Genomic DNA, 21,637 nt, shown 5'->3' with positions numbered 1-21,637 from the left:
AGCTCCTCCATGCTTTTTTTTTGGGCAACCTCTCTGAAGCATTGATTTAAGTGTTTTAAGTCCACTTCAGCTGTCCTCTCCAACTTTTCTCCCCCAGCATGCACCAACCCTCCTGGTGCAAGATAGGCAGGAATAATCAATACAGGGAAGGACAGGAACTTCTACTAGCCAGTGTGCATTCAGTGATACTTTTTAAAATGCTAGAGTGGTTTATAACCAGCACTTTTAAAAATCTGTTGGTTTTTTTTAGATTTTTCTCTGAAAACCATAGGTCAAGCACAAAAATAACAGTGAAATTGATATGGAAAAAACAAACTAAGAAAATTGTAGTTATTGCTTCTATGTATCAGTTTCATATTCTCTTCAGAGACTGTGGTGAAATCCTGGTCCCGTTGAAGTCAATGGCAAAACTTCCACTGACTTCAATGAGGTCAGGATTTCACCCTTTGTATACAGTATGCAACGTACACGTTTTCTATTTATTTATAAACATCAAGTTGCTTAACCTTATACCTGTTTAATATGTTGGGCTTTAAGCAGCAGGACAGAGTAGTTGAAACACATTTCTTGCACTTGCCAAAAAAAAAAAAAGTCCAAGTAGGAAGATTTATGAGGTTATTTTTATTTTTGTTGTTCTTTCCATGAATAGCCCTCTTGGTAAATAATATGTCATGAGCACAGCAAGTTACAGAAGCTAGTTGGGTCTGTCTCATGGGCATGATTCATAAAACAGAAATATAAATAAATAACAATTTACATTTGCGTTAATGGAATAATCTATCCACTTTGGCCATGTGTAGTTAAGTAATGGCTAATCGGACCAATTTGTGTGTGGGAATAATTTTTGTTGAAATTAGTTTAGAGGACACTATTTAGATTAGTGATGGGAGAACTTAGAGACATTTTTGTGGTTTTGCAAAACTTCCATTAAGTTTCAAAAAGTATCTGGAGAGAGGAGGGGAGGCTGTGAGATATTTTAGAACTTTATTTTTCAATGTAAAAATCTATTTCTCTTTCCATTCTGCATCCCATGCATTCTAAAAAATCTAATTAACAGGTTCTAAATACTCCCTTCTTTATTTTAATTACACTCTGGTGGTTGTTTTGCCTTAGGAGTTGGCTAAGGAGTCAGTGGCCATTCCTCTTCTGACTAGTGCCTTTCACTGTACTCAGATAAGCCTTTGATATGAATCTGTGCCCATATTTTTTCCTCTCTGTCTTTAACAGCCTGTTAAGAGGGAGGAGCTATTTGTGACATCAAAACTATGGAATACCAAGCACCACCCAGAAGATGTGGAGCCAGCCTTAAAGAAATCTCTGAAAGATCTGAAACTGGATTATCTGGATCTGTATCTCATGCACTGGCCACATGCCTTCGAGTGAGTTCTGCATGGGAGGAGAGCAGGAAATATAAAAGTAGTGCAGACCATCTGTTTATAAATGGAGGCTAGTTACTGTGCAGCTGTGAATTTCTTGCCACAGATATTGCCTGCAAGATATTTCCTGACGTTGTTAGTAGGGTGAGCTTGAAATATCTAGTCTGGACCCCCACTGCTCTCCCTCCAAAGGTGTATGTGCATTTTGCCTAAGGACAAACAGACAAAGGATGTTTCCGGTTCATCCCAGTTCTTTGCATTTGAACTGAGTTTTAGAATTAGTAAAATCTGGAAACCATCTACAAGGAAGATAGATATCTCCTCCTGATAATTGTTCTCATTAGTTTGCAGTTATAAAGCTATAAATAGTGCATTTAAACTTGAAATTAAGTCTTATCTGATTTTTAAACCACACTAAATGTGAGAGCAGTTAGGGAGCAGAACCAGTTTTCAGAGAGGCAGTGGAATCCTCATGATTACTTGATATGTACTGTCACAGTTCCCAAGATAACTGCACCTCTGATCCCTGCATTGCTTCTAGGAGGGCACTGCCACTTAAGTCTCAGGCCTCACCTTGTTCGGGATGATGCCTAGACAGGGGATTTGGGCTGCAATTCCCTGTGATTACTTTAGCAGATCTGACTGCAGTTCAGCATCAGCAGTCCTGTTCTTTCAGGGTCAATGACAGGGTTAACCAGTGATCAGCCAGCCTTCATAAAGTAAAGTATTATTTATTCAGAATGAAAGCGTTACAGAGAAAGCGTGTTAGAAACAGTAAATGCAGGTTTTGGTTTACCAGACAGACATCCATCTTCCACATGGAGATTATTATAGGAACAAAGTACTTCAAAGTCTTCCCACCGGGCCTGTCCCTTTTGGTCACAGTGTCATGTCAGTTCTTGGATTGAGTGAGAGTGACACCCCCCACCCTGCCATTCCTCCCACCCCCAAAGTCAGGCTGGTAACTTTATACAGTCATAATTCTTTGTTAGCTGTCCTTAACCAGTTCAGACTAATATATGCAATTTGCAGGGGGCGGTGAGGGCGGGGGACTCCTCCAGATTTGTTTACACTGCCTAGGAATTTGTATTAATTATCCCCCAGTGATTTTAGTTACTGCAGGAAACTCCTGTAACTCTCCAATGGAGCTAAACAAATCCTTGGCCCATAGAGATTACATAAAATATCTATAAAGTTGGTCTAGTAGCCTTTGAATATTCCTTGTGTCCATAATATCTGTCACACCTCCCAAATCACAGCACTAGGTGGCCTTGGGATCTGAGTGAGTTAGCTAGAAGTGACCTAACTAGGAGTACCAGGATCAATGAAATACATCCCTGCTGGTGTAAACCTGTGTAGTTACATTGACTTCAGTGGAGCTATGTCAGTTTATACCAGCTGAGAATCTGACCTGTTATGAAGGAAAAATCTTCCTGAAGGTAAGATCTGTTAGGGTTTGTCTACATTACTGCGCGGGGTCGATCTAAGATACGCAACTTCAGCTATGTGAATAGTGGAGCTGAAGTCAACGTACTTATATCTACTTATCATGGTGTCTTCACTGCGGTAAGTCGACAGCTGATGCTCTCCTGTTGATTCTGCTCGTGCTTCCCGTTCTGGTGGCGTACCGGAGTTGACGGGAGAGCGCTCAGTGGTCGATTTGTCGCATCTATATTAGACATGATAAATTGACCCCCGCTGGATCAATCGCTGCCCACCGATCCGGTGGGTAGTGTAGACAAGCCCTTAATAGTGGAATAGTCTCCCAGGGGAATGGTGAAGTCCCATCAGGCTTAAGCTTGGGCTTAAGTCATTTAATACTGGACTGGATAAAACACTTACATATACGCTGTAGGGGCCAATCCTATAGCTGTAGAAGGATGGACTAAATGTGACCTGCTATGACTTAAGTCTGAGCCTCTGTCAGACCAGCCTCTCAACTGGCCAGCTCTCTATCAGATTCAGAGGAACTCAAATTCTTGCCTTCTGGGAGCGCTCAAAGAGGTGTTTCCATTTTTTAGAAGTGTCATTTGACCTGAACTGGACAACGAGTACCACATTGTGAGTGATACAAAAAGGACTGTTCAGCACTAAATATATCCCTTTAGGTAATTTATGCATTAAAAGTTCTAGTCTCTGAATGATCAGATGTAAAACAAAACCTGCTGTGTGGGGAAGTTGAGCTGAAGGGTTGTACTTAAATGGGAACTGATGCTTGTAGTTAGAACCACAGTGTCTGTGGGTCTTGAGGACGAATCTTCTCACCCCAATACACAAAAAGCTAGAAGTGAAACCATGTTTCAGGAGCATTTCTGTTGACATGTGATCCTGTTTTTCCCCTACAGCATCTCATAAGGCTGTATTCTAAATTATATTTGGTGCTCAGTCTACCCACACCCTGAGCAAGAACCCTCCCACTCAGCCTGATGCCCCTGATTCCTCAATCCCAACTCCTGCCATTTTCACAATCCCAACATTTTCCTTTCAACTGGGAGAGCGTAGGAAAGTGTGTGTCTCCAAAGACTGAGGCAACAGCAGTGCAGCTGGTCAGAGGTGCTCCTTAAGTAGCTTGGTCAGCCCCCATCCCATCTTGCGTTGCTCAGAATCCAGTTGTATCCCTCCCATAGTGCACTGTTGTGCCACCAGGCCAGCTGGATTCTGTGTGTGTTATATGTGTTGCTATGGTCAATTGGAAACACTTCTAACCCAGAAGCAGCAAGGTGTGATTTTTTTTTTTTTTTTTTAAAAGACATATTCCCACTGGGAGCTGAGCTCATACCCAGTGCTGACATTGCAGTACAATGCCAGGGAAAGGGAATATTGGACTATTCCAAGCGCCCTTTTCTGGATGAATGTAAAACCAACGTCCCTTCGGTAGCAAGTTGGCTCCAGATGGAAGTTTAAAATTCCTGTAGGAATCTTCAAAAACTATGAAGGGATTACCTCTGTCCTGGCAAACATTCTCTCTTTCAATCCAGTATTTTCCAAGGTCAGAGTCTATGGGTGAATCATAGAATATCAGGGTTGGAAGGGACCTCAGGAGGTCATCTAGTCCAACCCCCTGCTCAAAGCAGGACCAATCCCCAAATAAATCATCCCAGCCAGGGCTTTGTCAAGCCTGACCTTAAAAACTTCTAAGGAAGGAGATTCCACCACCTCCCTAGGTAACGCATTCCAGTGTTTCACCACCCTCCTGTGAAAAAGTTTTTCCTAATATCCAACCTAAACCTCCCCCACTGCAACTTGAGACCATTACTCCTCGTTCTGTCATCTGCTACCACTGAGAACAGTCTGGATCCATCCTCTTTGGAACCTCCTTCCAGGTACTTGAAAGCAGCTATCAAATCTCCCCTCATTCTTCTCTTCCGCAGACTAAACAATCCCAGTTCCCTCAGCCTCTCCTCATAAGTCATGTGTTCCAGTCCCCTAGTCATTTTTGTTGCCCTCCGCTGGACTCTTTCCAATTTTTCCACATCCTTCTTGTAGTGTGGGGCCCAAAACTGGACACACTACTCCAGATGAGGCCTCACCAATGTCGAATAGAGGGGAACGATCACGTCCCTCAATCTGCTGGCAATGCCCCTACTTATACATCCCAAAATGCCATTGGCCTTCTTGGCAACAAGGGCACACTGTTGACTCATATCCAGCTTCTCATCCACTGTAACCCCTAGGTCCTTTTCTGCAGAACTGCTGCCGAGCCATTCGGTCCCTAGTCTGTAGCGGTTCATGGGATTCTTCCGTTCTAAGTGCAGGACTCTGCACTTGTCCTTGGTGAACCTCATCACATTTCTTTTGGGCCAATCCTCTAATTTGTCTAGGTCCCTCTGTATCCTATCCCTACCATCCAGTGTATCTACCTTTCCTCCCAGTTTAGTGTCATCTGCAAACTTGCTGAGGGTGCAATCCGTACACCATCCTCCAGATCATTAATGAAGATATTGAACAAAACCGGCCCGAGGACTGACCCTTGGGGCACTCCACTTGATACCGGCTGCCAACTAGACATGGAGCCATTGATCACTACCCGTTGAGCCCAACAATCTAGCCAGCTTTATATCCACCTTATAGTCACCTTATAGTCCACCTTATAGTGAACTGTTGCTTGAGTGTATAATGATGGTCATGATCTCATATAGTCACTGCATTGTAGGTAGATAGCTTTGAGTACTCTACAGTAAGTTACCTTGACTAAGAAAGACACTGTATATCAACCAGTTTTTCATATGGTAAATAAGCATATTGGAATCTGAAGGACATGTAGGCTTAACTCACACAGTGCCTTGTAAAGCATGTATTGGACTTCTATGAGTATTTTAAATAATATTTATTTTACTGGCCATTTACTATAATAAAAATCTCTGTGCACTGTGTTTATACTGTATCTTTGCAATGTTGTAGACGAGGAGATACTCTTTTCCCAAAGAACCCTGATGGCATGATGCGTTTTGACTACACTGACTACAAGGAAACTTGGAAGGCTATGGAGAAGCTGGTGGAGAAAGGTCTAGTGAAGGCCATTGGACTGTCCAACTTCAACAGCCGTCAGATTGATGACATCATCAGCATGGCTGCTATCAAACCAGCTGTACTGCAGGTGAGACAAAGACAGGCGAGTGGGAATGGGCCTCTGTGTGAAAGGGCAAGGTCTGTGCAGGAAAGGTACATTAGTGTCTACTATTCTTTATGCAGATCCTGTCCATATGAGGAGCGAGCTCATATGACCACAAATAATGTGCATGGTGGTGTATGACCATAGGAGCAAAGTTAGCACTGCTAAGGGCCATGAAGAAAGGCCCTCCCTCCGGTAGGAAAGTTCCAGAACATTTAGGTCTTTTTAGGCCAGCACAAACACCTTAAACTCAGCCTGGAAGCCAATAAGCAGCCAGGGCAGAACATGAACACTGGTGTCAAGTATTCATGATGAGAAATTCCGTTAAGCATGCAGGCTGTTGCATTCCACACCAGCGTTACTCTGAGTGGGGTTATGGGCAGAGTGCATTGCAGTAGCTTAACCTTGAGATGACAAAGGCACAGATTGTAGCAGCAAGAGCCTCCTCTGAAGAAAAAAAAAAGTCACAGCGTCCTAGAGGGACATAGATTTCAAACCAGCCATCATGGCCATTGCAGTTATGTTCATGTAACAGCAGCTGGGGAATCAGCAATTTTCTGATTGTGATCACTCTGTAAGAAATAGCCATCACACCCTCACAATTCAAGGGGTAGTTACAATCCCCCGGGTGCTATCTAAGAGATGGGAATGAAGCCATGGAATGGCAATCTTACCTACTCCTGCTAGAGTGTGGGGACAAGTCAACATTGCCTCGTAATCAATGCTACTGAAGGCAGTTGATCTAAAAATATGGAAAAATTATTCTAAAAATCTGTTCAGAATACTGACCCAATGTGGATTAACCTGACCAGCTGCATTCCATTATACTGAGTGCTACATAAACAGGCTCGCTCAATAAATGCATTTTAGGGCATGATGAGAGTTCTTAGTGGATCAAGTAGTTTCTCAGGCTAAGGCAAGAAGTTTGCAATTCAGGGAAAAAAGTATTTCCAATTGGTCAAATCCTCTATTACATGTTGTACCAGGAGACAGGTTGTTGGGACTCTGAGTCTGTCTGAAGTCAAGTTCACATTTTGCACAGAGAATTCTAGTATCTTCATACAAGGTAGGTGAGGGTAACTTGTAGAAATCCCCATCCGCAGCTACCTTCCCTTAGTTAGCTGTGCAACCTAATTCCTTTGCCATAACCTGCAAGGTGGTTTCTCATTCCTGCTAGCAGTAAATTATTATATCATGGGAATCCCAACAACCGAAACAGACTTCAGTCCTCTTTTTGTTCTGTTGTTGTGCGCTTAGACTCCTGTTTTGCTGTTGGCTCTTTTTATTGAGGTTTGCTCACTGTGTATTGGCTGTGTATTGCTTTAACAGATAGAATGTCATCCCTACCTTGCTCAGAATGAGCTATTAGCTCATTGTAATAAGCGAGGGCTGGTAGTAACGGCATACAGTCCCCTTGGCTCCCCTGATCGAATGTGGAAGCACCCTGATGAACCAGTACTTCTAGAAGAATCTGGAATCAAAAAACTGGCAGAAAAATATGGCAAATCACCTGCTCAAATCCTCCTCAGGTACTGAACAGTTCTGAGAAAGGGTGGTATTCAGCACTGTCCCTACTGACACAAGTGGAACACGGGTAAAGGGGTTCTGACTGAGACAGTATTTTTATTGTCAATAGAGTATTATAGCCATGGAGAGCCCTAAAACATAATTCCCTACTAGTTCAGCTCTCTTCCACTTGGCAAACCACTATTTTCTCCTCTATTTCTGCTGCAGCACAAGCCAGCCTAGGGTTTTGATTCTATACATTGCTGAGGACTTTGTAAGAGTCATGGTAGTTGTCAATGGGAGGCAAGGGACCTCAGCAACATCTGGGATGTGATCAGCACCTTGCAAGATGGAGTTAGTGGTATGCTTTGTCCTTTGTCGTACCCATCTTCAATCACAACAGCACAAATGTGGGGTTGGAGTTGGTTAGTCAGCTAGTAGAAGGTGGACGAGAGGAAGAATGATATTCTGCTCTAGGACTAGAGAGAACTGGAGTCTCTTCTTGGTTTTCCTTATGCAAGTTATTGGGGCCAAAATTTTCTAAAGGGTTTGACAGTCCAGTTTGAGACATCTTGAGCTTGTTCTCCCCCCCCCCCCCCAAAAAAAAACAAAAAAACAAAAAAACAAAACCCAAAAACCTGATCACCTGCAGCCCTCAGTGAAGTAGTCTAGTGACCATTCTGTCTTGCTCAAGATTGGTGTTGGTGGATTCTAAGGTAAACCCATGTCCAGCTTACCTCACAGCCATAAAGTGCCCAGAAAGGGGTTGAAGGTGCAGGGAGTAAATATATGTAAAATGCATACAATGCCAAGTGAAAGAGGGAATTGTTTGCTTGGAACAGATGCTTCTGTCCACCCCGCCCCCACCCTTGGGTTGTATGTGTAGAAGTTGAGGTTTTTCTTCCTTCCCTGTGTAATAGGTGGCAAGTCCAGCGTAAGGTGGTTGCCGTTCCCAAGAGTGTCACTCCTGCCCGCATTCTGCAAAATCTCCAGGTAAGAGCTCTTCCCCAAAAAGAAGCACTTTTATTAGCAACGCAAACGCTTAAGAAATGTCTTTCGTGAGGGAGAAAAAATATGTTAGTAACTGCACAACAAAAAAACCCGGGTGCTCATCCCAAGACTCATTACCAGCTCTACAGTTACATACATGTGTGTACACGCAGATGGGTGGGAAAATTTTTTGGAAAAAAAAAACTCATTTAAGTTTCGAGTGACACAAGGGTTTGATTATCCACGTCTTGTTTTTAGATGAAAATCCCTTGTCTTTCTTAACTTAGCACAGGAGTTTGCCCTTATCTTAGATAAGTAAACAATAATTTGTCTTAAAATGATATTGGCAAAGCAGTTTTTGGAAAGAACTGCCACTCTTTTGTATTATTCCCATTCAATGACTGGGGTGTCTCTGCAGTCAGCTGCTGTTCTAATTATATTCTTTAGCAGGAATAGGATTAGTGACGGTAGAATTTTAAAGAAACTCCTTCCTGAGATACAGATGAGCCAATTCACTTCACTTTAGAAGTCACTGGAAATCAGAGTTTTAAAGTTATTTTGAGGTAACTCTGTCTGGGTCAGATCTTGAGATCTTTACTCAGCCCTTACTCAGGCAAAATTTCTTGGGAGTTTGACTGGATAAGATTAAAAGCTTGGGCGTAATTCTGCAACTCTTACTTGAATTAAGCCAGATTCTGCCATCCATTACACTGGTATAAATCTTTAGTAATACCATTGGGTTTAATGGAATGACACTGGTGTGGACATAGAGTAACTGAGAACAGAATTTGGCCCATTGAGTAGCGCTTATTCACAGGAACAGTCCCACTGATTTCTACGGGACTGCGCCTGTGATAGAGTGCTATTCAATGTGACCAAGAGCTGTAGTATCAGGCCCTGGGTAAAGACCTCCAGATTTAGCCCTGGATCTAATTTTTTTTCAAATTGCTACAAGGCCTGTTAATGAACAAATGTAAAAAATACAGGACCAATCCTGACTCGGTTCTTAGTCTTGAGTTTTGCTTAAGTACAAGCTAAGTAGAAACTTCAGGATTTGGCCTGTTTAGAGAGATTTTCCCTTGATCTCTAATTTCCAGTGGGAAATGAAATCTCTGCATCAGGAGGCTGTCATGATTACAGCTGCCAGTATGATAGTTAATTCTTTTGTAATACTCCTTCAAACACAGTGTTTAATCATTTGCCCTTTAAAATTTAAATACAGTGATTAGAATTTCTAATATTACACTGTGGTTTTTTCCTTTAAAGTCCAGACAAAAGTATTCTGTAATTACATTTTAAATTATTCCAGTCTAGAGAGAGAGAAAGTGTGTGTGTGTATGTACGTACGTATGTACGTACACACACTGTTGCAGGGCCCCAGGTCAATGCTTCTCGGTGTTGCTATTTCATTCTGTGTCTTTGTATACTGAGGGATGCAGGTGCAACCCTCCTTTGTTTTCAAGCCATCCCCCTCATTTGTCGGGTCTCTGAAAGAGATCAGGTCAGAGAGAGGTGGGCTGTAATTGTTACAAAGGGAACAAGACAGGGTGGCACGGTTCGGGGGCTACGGACACTGGCAACCACAGTCCAAGAATAAAGCTTTAATTTTTGTTTTTGTTTTAGGTGTTTGACTTTAATCTCACAGGAGAAGAGATGGATCACATTGGAAGCCTTAATAAAAACTGGCGATACATTGTGCCAATGGTTACAGTAAGTTTCTCTGGCTGGGTCGGGCGGGGAGAAAGTGTGTATGCGTGTGTTTTTTCCTCTCGGTGCTCTTCCTTTCATCATCCCCTGCCAGAGCTATCAGTGGACAAAACATTGCATCTTATTAGGGCAATGAAGCTGGAGATAGACTTTTCATAAAAGATTGGTGAAGGAATTGTAGATGAGGCACATGAGGGTACTGGACAGTTATGTTAGTAGCAGTGTTGATTGTATTAAAGCACCTTTAGTTTGTCTCAAGATGCTCAAAGCCCAGGCACAGCCAGATGGTTTGAAAAGTGCTGAAGGGCCAAAAGGAAGAGGATGCTGCTCTCTGCAACTAATGCCCAGAGAGGGATTTATTGAAGAAATGCTCCCTGCCTCCTGGCCCTCCCTCCCTCCCTCTCACCATTCCTTCCTTCTCCCCTGTCACTGACACCAATGATTCTCCTTTGCTCTCTATCTCTAACCCTTTTACTGCCCCTTTGATTGGATTGCATCCTGTCTTCTGACCTTCTCTCATTCCTCCTGAGTCTCTCTTCTCCTCTGGTTTGTTCCTCTCAAAATACAAGCATGTTGTGGTCTCTGCCATCCTTACAAATACCTTCCACCCATCTCCCTAACACTTCCAAACTAATTGAACACACTGGCACAATCATTCCTTTCAGTTCTCTCCTCCAGCTCCATCTCGGAAGTCAGGCCAGGGGGATCCCTGTCTGCTCCGCTTCACCGAATCTGCTCCCACCAAGGTCTCTACTGACCTCTTCCAGGCCAAATCAGGCTGCCTGTACTCAGTCAGCTTTGAACTGTTGATCATAGCCATCTAGAAATCATAGAATATAAGGGTTGGAGGAGACCTCAGGAGGTCACCTAGTCCAACCCCCTGCCCAAAGCAGGACCAATCCCCAATTTTTGCCCCTGATCCCTAAATGGCCCCCTCAAAGATTGAACTCACAACCTGGGTTTAGCAGGCCAATGCTATAAATCTTGTCCCTTGTCCTTTTGGCACTGTTGTTTCCTAGTTCTCCTACCTCTGTGGTCATTTAGTGTTTCTTTTGCTAAGTCCTTTCCCTCTTTTCTTTGGGATCGTATGGGCCTCTGCCCTTGAGTGCCCCCTAGGATGACCAGATGTCCCAATTTTATAGAGACAGTCCTGATTTTTGGGTCTTTTTCTTATATAGGCTCCTATTAACCCTCCACCCCCTTGCCAATTTTTCACATTTGCTGTCTCCTCACCCTAGTGCCACCATCTTCTCCTTCTGTAGCCTTTGGATGGGAGATCTCCCATTCCGGACCTGTTGCCCTTGAGCCCGTCCCATATTTCAGTCTGTGTCTGCCTCCTCCTGGAGGCCTCTGTGTCAATGAATAACATGGCCAAAACTGAACTCGTCTTTCCTCCCAAGCCCTCCCTCTGCTCCCATTCTGTATCCGACAACACCACCATTCTCTCTGTCTCACTCAGAGCCAAACCTTGGTGTCATCTCATTTCACCCTTTCTCTAGACGGACCCACACTACGGCTGAAACACTCGTCCATTCCCTCATCATCCCCTGCAGCTTCCTCCTCCCTGACACCCACATTGCTCCCTTCTAGCCCATACAAAATGCAGCCACGAAGATTCTCTTCCTTGCCAGCCACTTGGAAATGATGCAGATAAATCAAGTGGCACATGTCCTCTGGTGTGTCTAACCACCCAAGATTTTTTTGGAGACAGTAGTGTCAGGATACAGCAAGCAGATACAGTAGATCCCTGTGCCAATGTGGAAGCTGTCAGTCGTGCCCTGTTTCCTCATGCAAATTCACAGCAGTCCCTCTTCGGCACCTCTGCCTGGAGTTTGGTTTTGGAAATGCTGATTTGACAATAATCTACCCCTTTATGGGGGTTCAAGACAGCACAATAAGGTGACAAAACTGTGGTCCAAATGACCACCTTGAGTTTCACAGAGCCAGTCTGAGTGCTTGAATGCCAAATCAACACCTGGACTGCCCCTGCCACAGGGGAGCGCTTTATAGGGGAGGAAAATTGAACAAGGATTCTCCTGAGAATAGGACTAGGCAGCCCTTCTGCCTATAGAAGCCCCTAAGATCTGTTTAGCGGCCCTATGCCTCCATAGCAGTTCTGGGGTCCTGGGTGTCTCTCTGGCTTCCTGGCAGCAGGACTCCATACAAACAGTGCTACCCGGTAGCTGGCTGACCCTGGGAGTTCTTTGAAATGGGCATTTCGCCAGTGCAGGCTGCATTAACCTTTTATTTTATGGCTTTGAGAGCTTGGGAAAAGCAGCGTGTCTCCCCTGTTTCCCTCTTCCCCCAGTTTGGGCAGATTCGTTGCGTGCACATGATATACACTTGTCTGACATCAAAAGACAATGTTATAGTTACAATTTTTCAGTGCTGTAGGGCCGAGGTTTTCAACTATGGGGGTGCTAACAAAAATATGTGTGTGCCCATAAAACCCCACATCTATGCACATGAAGACCCATTTACACTCAGATGAGACATGTGTGCACCTACCTACCAGCTTGCCTGGACAGATAGCTGTTTGTATGTGCATATGCAGAGTTTGCAGGCACACCTGTTTCTGACAGAGGTCCTTTCTAGTTTTGATATTCATGCTGCTGACAGAACTGTTGACTAATCAATCACAGAATATGCTCCGAATAGGTACTGGTAGCTGGAATAATTCAGGTGCCTTTGTTGTATGGAAGAAACTTATCAGCATCATGGGGATTCACTGAGCAGATAATGAGACAAAAGAGGGTAGTTCAAAGTGCTAGCTCACCAGTAAGGAAGAGGCTAAATGCTGTGCAGCTGGGCTTCAAAGATGCACAATGAAACAGGAAAAAATGAGATGGGAAGTATTTTAAATAGGAATCTATTGCCACTGTGTCTGAGCGGGACCCTCTGTCCACCCTTTTTTATGGTTTTAAGAAGTGTTTCATGATCTCCAAATACCATTTATTTAAAAATAAAGTGCCTTTAAAAAATCTCATGTATCTAATCTATACTATCTAGGTTTTTGAGCATGGCATCTGAGCTCCTAAAAATCACACTTGATGGGACATGCATTTTTCTTGCTTTACCACATTAGCATGAAACCAGAGCAACTGATTGGATATATGGACCAAGGATAAGATTACAAAAAAATCTGAAGTTTGACTCTTAAATCCATATTTAGGTGCCTAAATAAGTGATCTGATTCCCCTCCCCCCTAAAAAAGGCTAGTATCAGCACCTGTTTCAGGGGGAAGGAGGGAGTATGTAGTCATAACTGGATACCAGTGTCAAGTCAATACTTCCCTAAAGAAATCTATGACAAAGGTATACATTTAGGCAGAGCTCTAGATGACCACAAAGCAGGAAGGCATGATTGACAGCTCTGTAATGTGCATGGTGATCTGTTATATTGAATAAGTAGCTGCTGTTGGTTTGGCGCATATTTGATTTTTATTTCAAGGTTTCTGTGGAAAGGGCAGTTGGTAACTGTGATGAAGCGGGACTGTTCTTAATGTTTCCTCTGAATAGTGTGGGGGTGCCTCAGTTTCCCCTAGGCAGTTCTTAAGTATCTAGGTGGAGGGATAAGGGTGTATGATCGTTGCAGAGCCCTAGAGGGAAGGTGTGTGCAGGGGTCTAGACACAGAGAATGGCCAACACCCTGTCTCCTGGCAACTGATGGCCTGGGCCCTTCCCCCCTGCAAGGTGAGAGCTAAAGGGTTGGAGGAAAAAGGAATCAGGTGACCTCTGGGCCCGGGAAAGCAACAAAGCCCCGAGGAGTGGGGGCTGGAGAGAGTTTCAGTTTGGGGCTGGCTGGGGACATGGAGTGAAGGGCAGACATGGTTGTCTGGCTCACTGCCCCCCAAAATGGACCCAGCTGAGGGGTCCTGTTCTCTGCACCTACAAGCTCTGTTTTAAACCATGTTCCTGTTGTCTAATAAACCTTCTGTTTTACTGGCTGGCTGAGAGTCTCGTCTGACTGCGGAGTTGGGAGGGCAAGACCCTTTGGCTTCCCCAGAAGCCCGCCTGGGCGGACTGGCTGTGGGAAGCACACGGAGGGGCAGAGGATGCTGAATGCTCCAAGGTCAGACCCAGGAAGGTGGAAGTTGAGTGAGCTGTGTGTCCTGCAGACAGGCTGCTCACAGAAAGAAGACTTCCCCAGAGTACTGACTGGCTTCGTAGGGAGCAGTTCCAGAGCATCGCCCGGGGACTCCATGATAACTCTCTGTGTCCAGACCCCTGCACACACCTGCCCTCTAGGGCTCTGCAACAATCATACACCCTTATCCCACCACCTAGATACTTAAGAACTGCCTAGGGGAAACTGAGGCACCCCCACAATATTTAGAGGAAACATTAAGAACAGTCCCGCTTAGTCACAGTAACTACCGCTCTTTAACGTCACCTCCAAATACCAATACAAGGCAGATGCTCCCCTGCAAAAACCCCTTGAGAGCCAGAAACTGGGTAGCGAGTATTTCCACCACTTGTTTTTTGTGCAGCCAGAGAGTTGTACAAAGAAATAGAATGGAACGGAACCTGGCTCATAAGGCGAGGTGTGAACTGCTAACAAGCATGCTTACCTGCAAGAAGTGCTGTCTTACACAGAGCAGCCTTGAGAAATGGGGGAGCACGGAGGAAAGGAAAGAGATGAGTGGAGAATGTGAATTTCTGGAAGGTGTGGACGAGTTGTTGACTTTCATGTCCAAGGAGGATCACTTTTAAGATAGGAAAAAAAAGAAAGCACAAAGATTCCAAGATTGCTTTGTCCATGGAGAGTTCGTAGGATCTGACTCAGCACTTGGTCACACTTTTATATATTTATAATACACTTTTATATCTGAAGATTAATCACATGTAAAACTCTTAACATGTTTCCATGCACTGGTTAGGCCTCTGCTTTTTAGTCACTGTTTCCAGTGCCCTCTAGTGGCCTGGGTGAAGAACAAAATTGTAGCACACATTGTAAATAATTCATTGGGGATCCAAGCTGTTGGTTTCAAAAGAGTAGGTGGAAAATGTACTAGTAGATATGTTTAAAAATCCCTGAGATGTTTTTTCTTGCTGCAATCCTAATCCATTTCTCTCTAACACCAGCTGGGTATGACTGTAGCTTCACAGAAGGAAGCGTTAACTGACTGGCAGGAGCTTGGTACCTTGAAAAGTGCATCTCCTCCCTATGGAAGCTTTTTGGTGCCAGGGTTGAATGCCACCCGCTCAAAAGCCTATATTCAGTTAGAGAACATGGATGAAATCCTGCTCCCAATGAAGCCAAATGGGAATTTTTCCAAGACTTCAGTGGAACCAGGATTTCCAACTGTATGTTTAGTGACTAGGAGTCGGGACTCCTGAGTTCATTAACCAACCCTGCCACTGCCTCACTGTGTGACTTTGAGCAAGTTACTTAACTTCTCTGCCTCAGTGTATCCATCTGTAAAACTGGCATAACCACACTTTTCTCTATGGTATCTCACAGGAGTGTTGAGAGTTAGACCAATAATTAATGTTTTAAGTGCTTTGCAAAGTACTCACATTGTAGCAATTACTAGATAAATGTTGCAAATAAGAAGCCCTAATTGTTCTTAATCCAATTCCTCAAGCCCTAGCCACTGAAAGTGATATTTGTTACAGGCTACAGAGAATTCTCTTGGAAAAAGATGATTTTCTAGTAGTACTATGCCTTGGGGAGAAGGGGGAGCAGTGATTGTTAAAGATATCCTTGCTAAGGACTTGGATGTAAAGGAAACTAGATTCTGTATGGTTCCGTTTTTAATTTCAAGCAAGAACTGGATTTTCATCTTTCTGACTCAGATTGTCTTTTTATTTCACAGGTGGATGGAAAACTAGTAGCAAGAGATGCTGGACACCCCCTTTATCCTTTCAATGACCCCTATTAACTACGGTAGATTGGGCATTAGAATAGGACTCCATGCACTTGTTCCCACAGTAGTTGTTGCCATTGTTTATCAAAAATCTTTCCGAATAAAATCTGGTGTTCTAAATATTAGGCTTCTGTGGGTTTTCCTATACCATAGTATATTACATATAATGCATCCTCTTCCTACAGATGATGTAATACCCACATCAGCGCTCATGAGGCTTATTATAATACACTGCATGCTCGCTGCTACGATGTTCATGCTGGTATGATGTTCATGGGGGAGGACGAGGGACTCTATATCATGAAAGATGACCGGACTCTGAAAATGTAAAACTAGGATAATACACTAGTTTTGAATTGGGATATGTGCATAAAACAATTTTTAAGTCTTTAGGCCAAGTGTGTGGATTAAAACTGAAATAACGGGGTTAGTTCATATAATTATCTTATTTCTTTGGGGCTATACAGGTGCCTGTAAAATCACTTTTCCTTCCCTGGCTTCATTTGCCTGTTATGGAAAAATAAATGCACAGCATGGCTCTAGTTCATCCCCATTCCTACTTGATGCTCAGTTTCAAATATAACAAAATTCCAGTTGTCCTGTCCTGAAAGCTTCCCACCTCAGCAGCTTCTGAAAGAACTTTTCTGGAAGCTTTGCCTATCTTTTCACCTAACCCAGACTCAGCAGCAGCTATCCAATTCAGTTTTTTGGGAGGATACTGGATTAGTTCCTAATGATACCACAGGTGCAGCTAGGGCCTGTTACAAGGTCCCTTCCAGCTTCTTTACTGAGTACCAGGATTCTCTAACCTAGAAGATGCTGGATTGGGAGTCAGAAGAGCTAGGTTCTATTCCTGGCTCTGCCACTGTCCTCTAGCATGACCTTGGGCAAGTCACTTCCTCTCTATGCCTCCTTTTTTGTCCCCCCCCCCTTTGTCTGCCTTGCATGTTAGCTCTTCAGGATAGGAACTATCTATCTTCACAGGCCTCCTATAATCTCTGTGCCAGCACTACTGAATGCTTCTGCTCAAACCTCCCTAGTCCCAGGAAGGGCCTGCAGAACTTTCCACCCTTGCAGCTTATCCCTGAACCTGAACAGGGCTCTTCCTTTCAAGACTGTCTCTGGAAGTCTAATTCCTTCTTCAGATGTTTTATTTTGGGCTGGTTATCCCATTTTTCCCTTCTTGGCTCCCAAGCCTGATTTGTCTTTTCACTCCAGCTGCTATCCTACTCCTAACCAGGCCAAGCTATCCCTTGTTCTCAGTTCCTACAACTGAACTACTTCATTAATTTCCCTTATTATTTGTAGGGAGCAGCATGGTCTTATGAAGTAAGCATGGGACTTGTATGCAGTAATTCTTTACTCGCTAATACCATCTGACACTGATTTCTTCTACAGCCATGGTGCAGTCATTTAACTTCCCTATTTAGTTCTGCCATCTGCAAAATGGAGTTAATTTATAATGCCAGAGACAGAGCATTATAAAAGGACATGTTGGCCTGGCTTGTCAAACTTAAAACAAAGGGCTGCCTTAAATTTTTGATAAAAGATAATGTTGGGTTTAACAAATTTTGGAGTCACACAAATTCATAGATTTTTAGGCCAGAAAAGGTGGGAAAAGGGACCATTATGATCATGTAGTCTGACCTTCTGCATAACAGAGGCCATTAAAGTTTCATCCAATGATTGCTGCATTGAGCCTAACAGTTTGTGGTTGAACTGGAACGCATCTCTTAGCAAGACATTCAATCTTCATTAATGTAATTGCTAAGAAACCAGACATTTTCTTTAGCAAACAATTGTAGAAGTTGAAGATGAAGCCATACTATTCCTGTTCTGTGTCTTCTTGACTTCAAGCATCTCTGTTTTAATTATTGTTCTAGGTTAATCACACATGGATAACACATGGATAACTATTAAAATGTGTACTCATTGCTGATTGGTAAAGTACTAATTTCTTTTATTGATTCTTCTCTTTGCAGATATTATAGTTGAAAGCACTATGTATACTGTTCTTTAAACACTAATATCTTTCCAAGGAAAATGGTTTTATCTACATGTATTCTTTCCCTTTTTTTGGTAATTGTATGCTCTTAAAGAATTTGTTCAGTGTTTATGGCTTGACCTAGATGTAGAAAATTGCAAATACCAGAAACCCAATTAAAGCATTTTTAAAAAGCTGTTACCCCCACCAGTACCAGGTGCTTCAGTGGAAAATGCAAGGAATACCATATTAGATATTGGTCTGGTCAATAGTTTTATTTTTTAAACTCGTTCAGTTTGCCCTTCTATGCAAAGTTAGATAATTTTTAAATGATCTGTTTTAAACCTGTTGCAGGGAACTTCTAAGATGGCTAACAAATTAGAATTTTTTTCTCCATTTGACAACACTTTGTGTAAACTCCATTTTCACTGTTTGCTCTGTGTTGTCAGTTAGAAAGGGAGACTAACTGAGAAGTCTCCTGTAAAAATACCTCATTAGATTAAAAATGAGCATAAGGAGTTTTCTGAATGAATTTTAAAAAGACCAGCTATATTTTCTAAAGTGTTCGCTATCAGAAAATGAGCTACTTCCAGTTTTTTAAAATATACTAATTTAAAGTATTCCTTGTATCTTGGATGATTTTAATAAGAGCTATGTTTGTTAATACTTGAGATGGAATCTCTAGCCGTGACTCAGTAGAGGTGCTTAAATGCTGGTTGCATTTTAATAAGATGCCAAGTTCCTTTACAGCTCAATTCTGGAAGCCTTCTGCATGTAGGACTCTCATTGAAGTCAGTGGGTGTTTTGCAAACAGAGCTTGCAAAGAGCCCTTAGAGCAGTAATATGGAGGCAAAGAGAATAACTATGTTGTTAATCCATGTATTGCTTTGAAAGGTGTACAGTAGAACCTGGTTATCTGAGAGTCTCGGAATACCTGCCCTCCCCAATAGGGTAATGTGAAATAACACAATGAGCAATTATAATAGACAACAGTTAGTTTTATTGTATAAATAAGATGTTTATTTACTCCTCTTAGTGAACTAGAGCACACACTTCTGCACCATACCACTTCTTGACATCCTAACAGGTTATTGTCTCATTTTTCCTCCCAACACTCCCAATTGTTTTTGCTCTAATTTTTCTTAATAGGATATGTAGGAACTAGTGTTGACAAAGCAAACTACTTTGAATTCCTTATTTATCCAGGAGGGCGCAGGTGTAGGCTCTGATGTGTTCATTCATAAAATTGGCTGGATTATGTAAAAGGTCTAGTAGATTATGTTTAATTGGTTTTGCACATGTATCATTTAAATGTCTGGACATTCCTATAGTTCAAGTGTAAAACACTTCTTATGTACAGCCTTTTAATTCTGTGGCTGAATCTTAAACACCAGACCAAGGAATAGCTGTTTAAATTGTAAGTGCTAGGAACTCTTGACCGTTGCAAGTTCAAAACAGTGGGTTATACATTCTACTTGTAGGGAAAGTATTTACAACTACATTCATTAAAGAAAATTTCACTTAAAAAGAAAATGTAAGTTAATCAAGGAAATTACAGCACATAATATTCTGAACATTCAGATGCCTTTTAACTAACTAATATGAATTGGGCAGCTTCTTCGTCCCTGGAGCTGCTAGTTTAATGAGAAACCCCGCATGATCACATGTTACCAAGACAGGAAGGTTAAAGTTGCAAAAACTAGGAACTTCATGACATTTCCACAACTCTTAGAACAAGACTGTTCTTTCTGGGATCTCTCGTTTACTGTAAGAAAAACATTTCATAAACAGAGCACTTCAGCTATTGCTTGTATTTAATTGCAGATTGTGTTTTTGTAACTCTGATCATCCGGTTTTGATGCAAATATATGTTAGCTTAATGACAGTATGGCTGTCTATTTTATATTTAGTGTTTTACTCTGCAGTGTCATCTTGGGTTCTAAGGATCTTATCAAATGTTTCTCTGTTATAACAGCAATTAGGTCTTCAATGACAGAGGTTGCCCCATTGCCTCAAATGGGGTTGCACATGTATCTGATGATGTATTTGGAACTCCATAGAATTTACTTTGAATACCCACAGGAAATAGACCTCTTAATTAAGAAAGTGCCACTTCTAAACAGTATCTGGATTGTGTAGTGCAAAGAGGAGATGTACACCATAATTAATGGTCTAGAGAACGCAAACAGAGTACTCAGACTTATAACAAAAACACAAGGCGACTTCAGATTATACCAAAAGAGAAGTTTAAAATTGTAAAATTTGTTTACACAATGCATAATTGTGGGGCCAAAAGAAATCTGATGAGGTTCAATAAGGATAAGTGCAGGGTCCTGCAATTAGGATGGAAGAATCCAATGCACCGCTACAGACTAGGGGCCGAATGGCTAGGCAGCAGTTCTGCGGAAAAGGACCTAGGGGTGACAGTGGATGAGAAGCTGGATATGAGTCAGCAGTGTGCCCTTGTTGCCAAGAAGGCCAATGGCATTTTGGGATGTATAAGTAGGGGCATTGCGAGCAGATCGAGGGACGTGATCGTTCCCCTCTATTCGACATTGGTGAGGCCTCATCTGGAGTACTGTGTCCAGTTTTGGGCCCCACAGTACAAGAAGGATGTGGATAAATTGGAAAGAGTCCAGCGAAGGGCAACAAAAATGATTAGGGGTCTAGAACACATGAGTTATGAGGAGAGGCTGAGGGAGCTGGGATTGTTTAGCCTGCAGAAGAGAAGAATGAGGGAGGATTTGATAGCTGCTTTCAACTACCTGAAAGGGGGTTCCAAAGAGGATGGCTCTAGACTGTTCTCAATGGTAGCAGATGACAGAACGAGGAGTAATGGTCTCAAGTTGCAGTGGGGGAGGTTTAGATTGGATATTAGGAAAAACTTTTTCACTAGGAGGGTGATGAAACACTGGAATGCGTTACCTAGGGAGGTGGTAGAATCTCCTTCCTTAGAGGTTTTTAAGGTCAGGCTTGACAAAGCCCTGGCTGGGATGATTTAACTGGGAATTGGTCCTGCTTCGAGCAGGGGGTTGGACTAGATGACCTTCTGGGGTCCCTTCCAACCCTGATATTCTATGATTCTATGATAACTAAAGAATAAGCAGCCCATAGACAAATTTCTTCCTAACCCAATCCGTGAGAGATTAGTTTATACCCCAAAGCAGGAATGCATGTATTGATTGATAAATATCTGTGAATGTTCTCTGTTCCTTTTTTGAATTGTACTAAATTGTTGACATAAATTATACCTTGAGGCATTGAGTTCCACATGTTAATTATGGATTGTGTTTAATTTTTTTCCCTTTGTATTGGATTTAAATTTTCTGCCCTTCAATGTAATTGTTCTTGGATTATGCAAAAGGATAATTAAGAGTGTGTCCTACTCTTCTTCTCTATCATTCACAATTGGTCTACCTCCATCATGTCTCCTCTTAGGCACCCATGCTTTACGGCTCTAATTGTCTCCTGGCACCTAAAAACTCCAAACCTTTCCAGTCTCTTACTCTTCTCATTGGGAAGTCAATGCTTCTAACCCTTTCTGTTGCCTGTCTCTTTATTTCTAAGCTATCCTTTTTGAGATAGGATGACCT

General features: G+C 42.5%; 1 protein-coding gene across 1 annotated transcript in view; it reads left to right on the top strand.

Annotated features, from left to right (window-relative positions):
* Positions 1-16,180, top strand: part of AKR1A1 (aldo-keto reductase family 1 member A1) — a 34,649-nt gene extending 18,469 nt beyond the window's left edge. The window contains exons 4-9 of the mRNA XM_048861426.2: positions 1,228-1,379; positions 5,778-5,973; positions 7,318-7,517; positions 8,415-8,487; positions 10,108-10,194; positions 16,010-16,180. Coding sequence (XP_048717383.1) covers positions 1,228-1,379; positions 5,778-5,973; positions 7,318-7,517; positions 8,415-8,487; positions 10,108-10,194; positions 16,010-16,075 — 774 coding nt within the window. The 3' untranslated portion in view covers positions 16,076-16,180. The remainder of the gene's footprint in view (positions 1-1,227; positions 1,380-5,777; positions 5,974-7,317; positions 7,518-8,414; positions 8,488-10,107; positions 10,195-16,009) is intronic.
* Positions 16,181-21,637: the final 5,457 nt, after the last annotated feature.

Source organism: Caretta caretta, chromosome 8 (genome assembly GCF_965140235.1).
Source record: "Caretta caretta isolate rCarCar2 chromosome 8, rCarCar1.hap1, whole genome shotgun sequence".
In the NCBI taxonomy this organism is placed as follows: domain Eukaryota; kingdom Metazoa; phylum Chordata; order Testudines; family Cheloniidae; genus Caretta; species Caretta caretta.
This window is presented reverse-complemented; position numbering and strand designations above follow the sequence as displayed.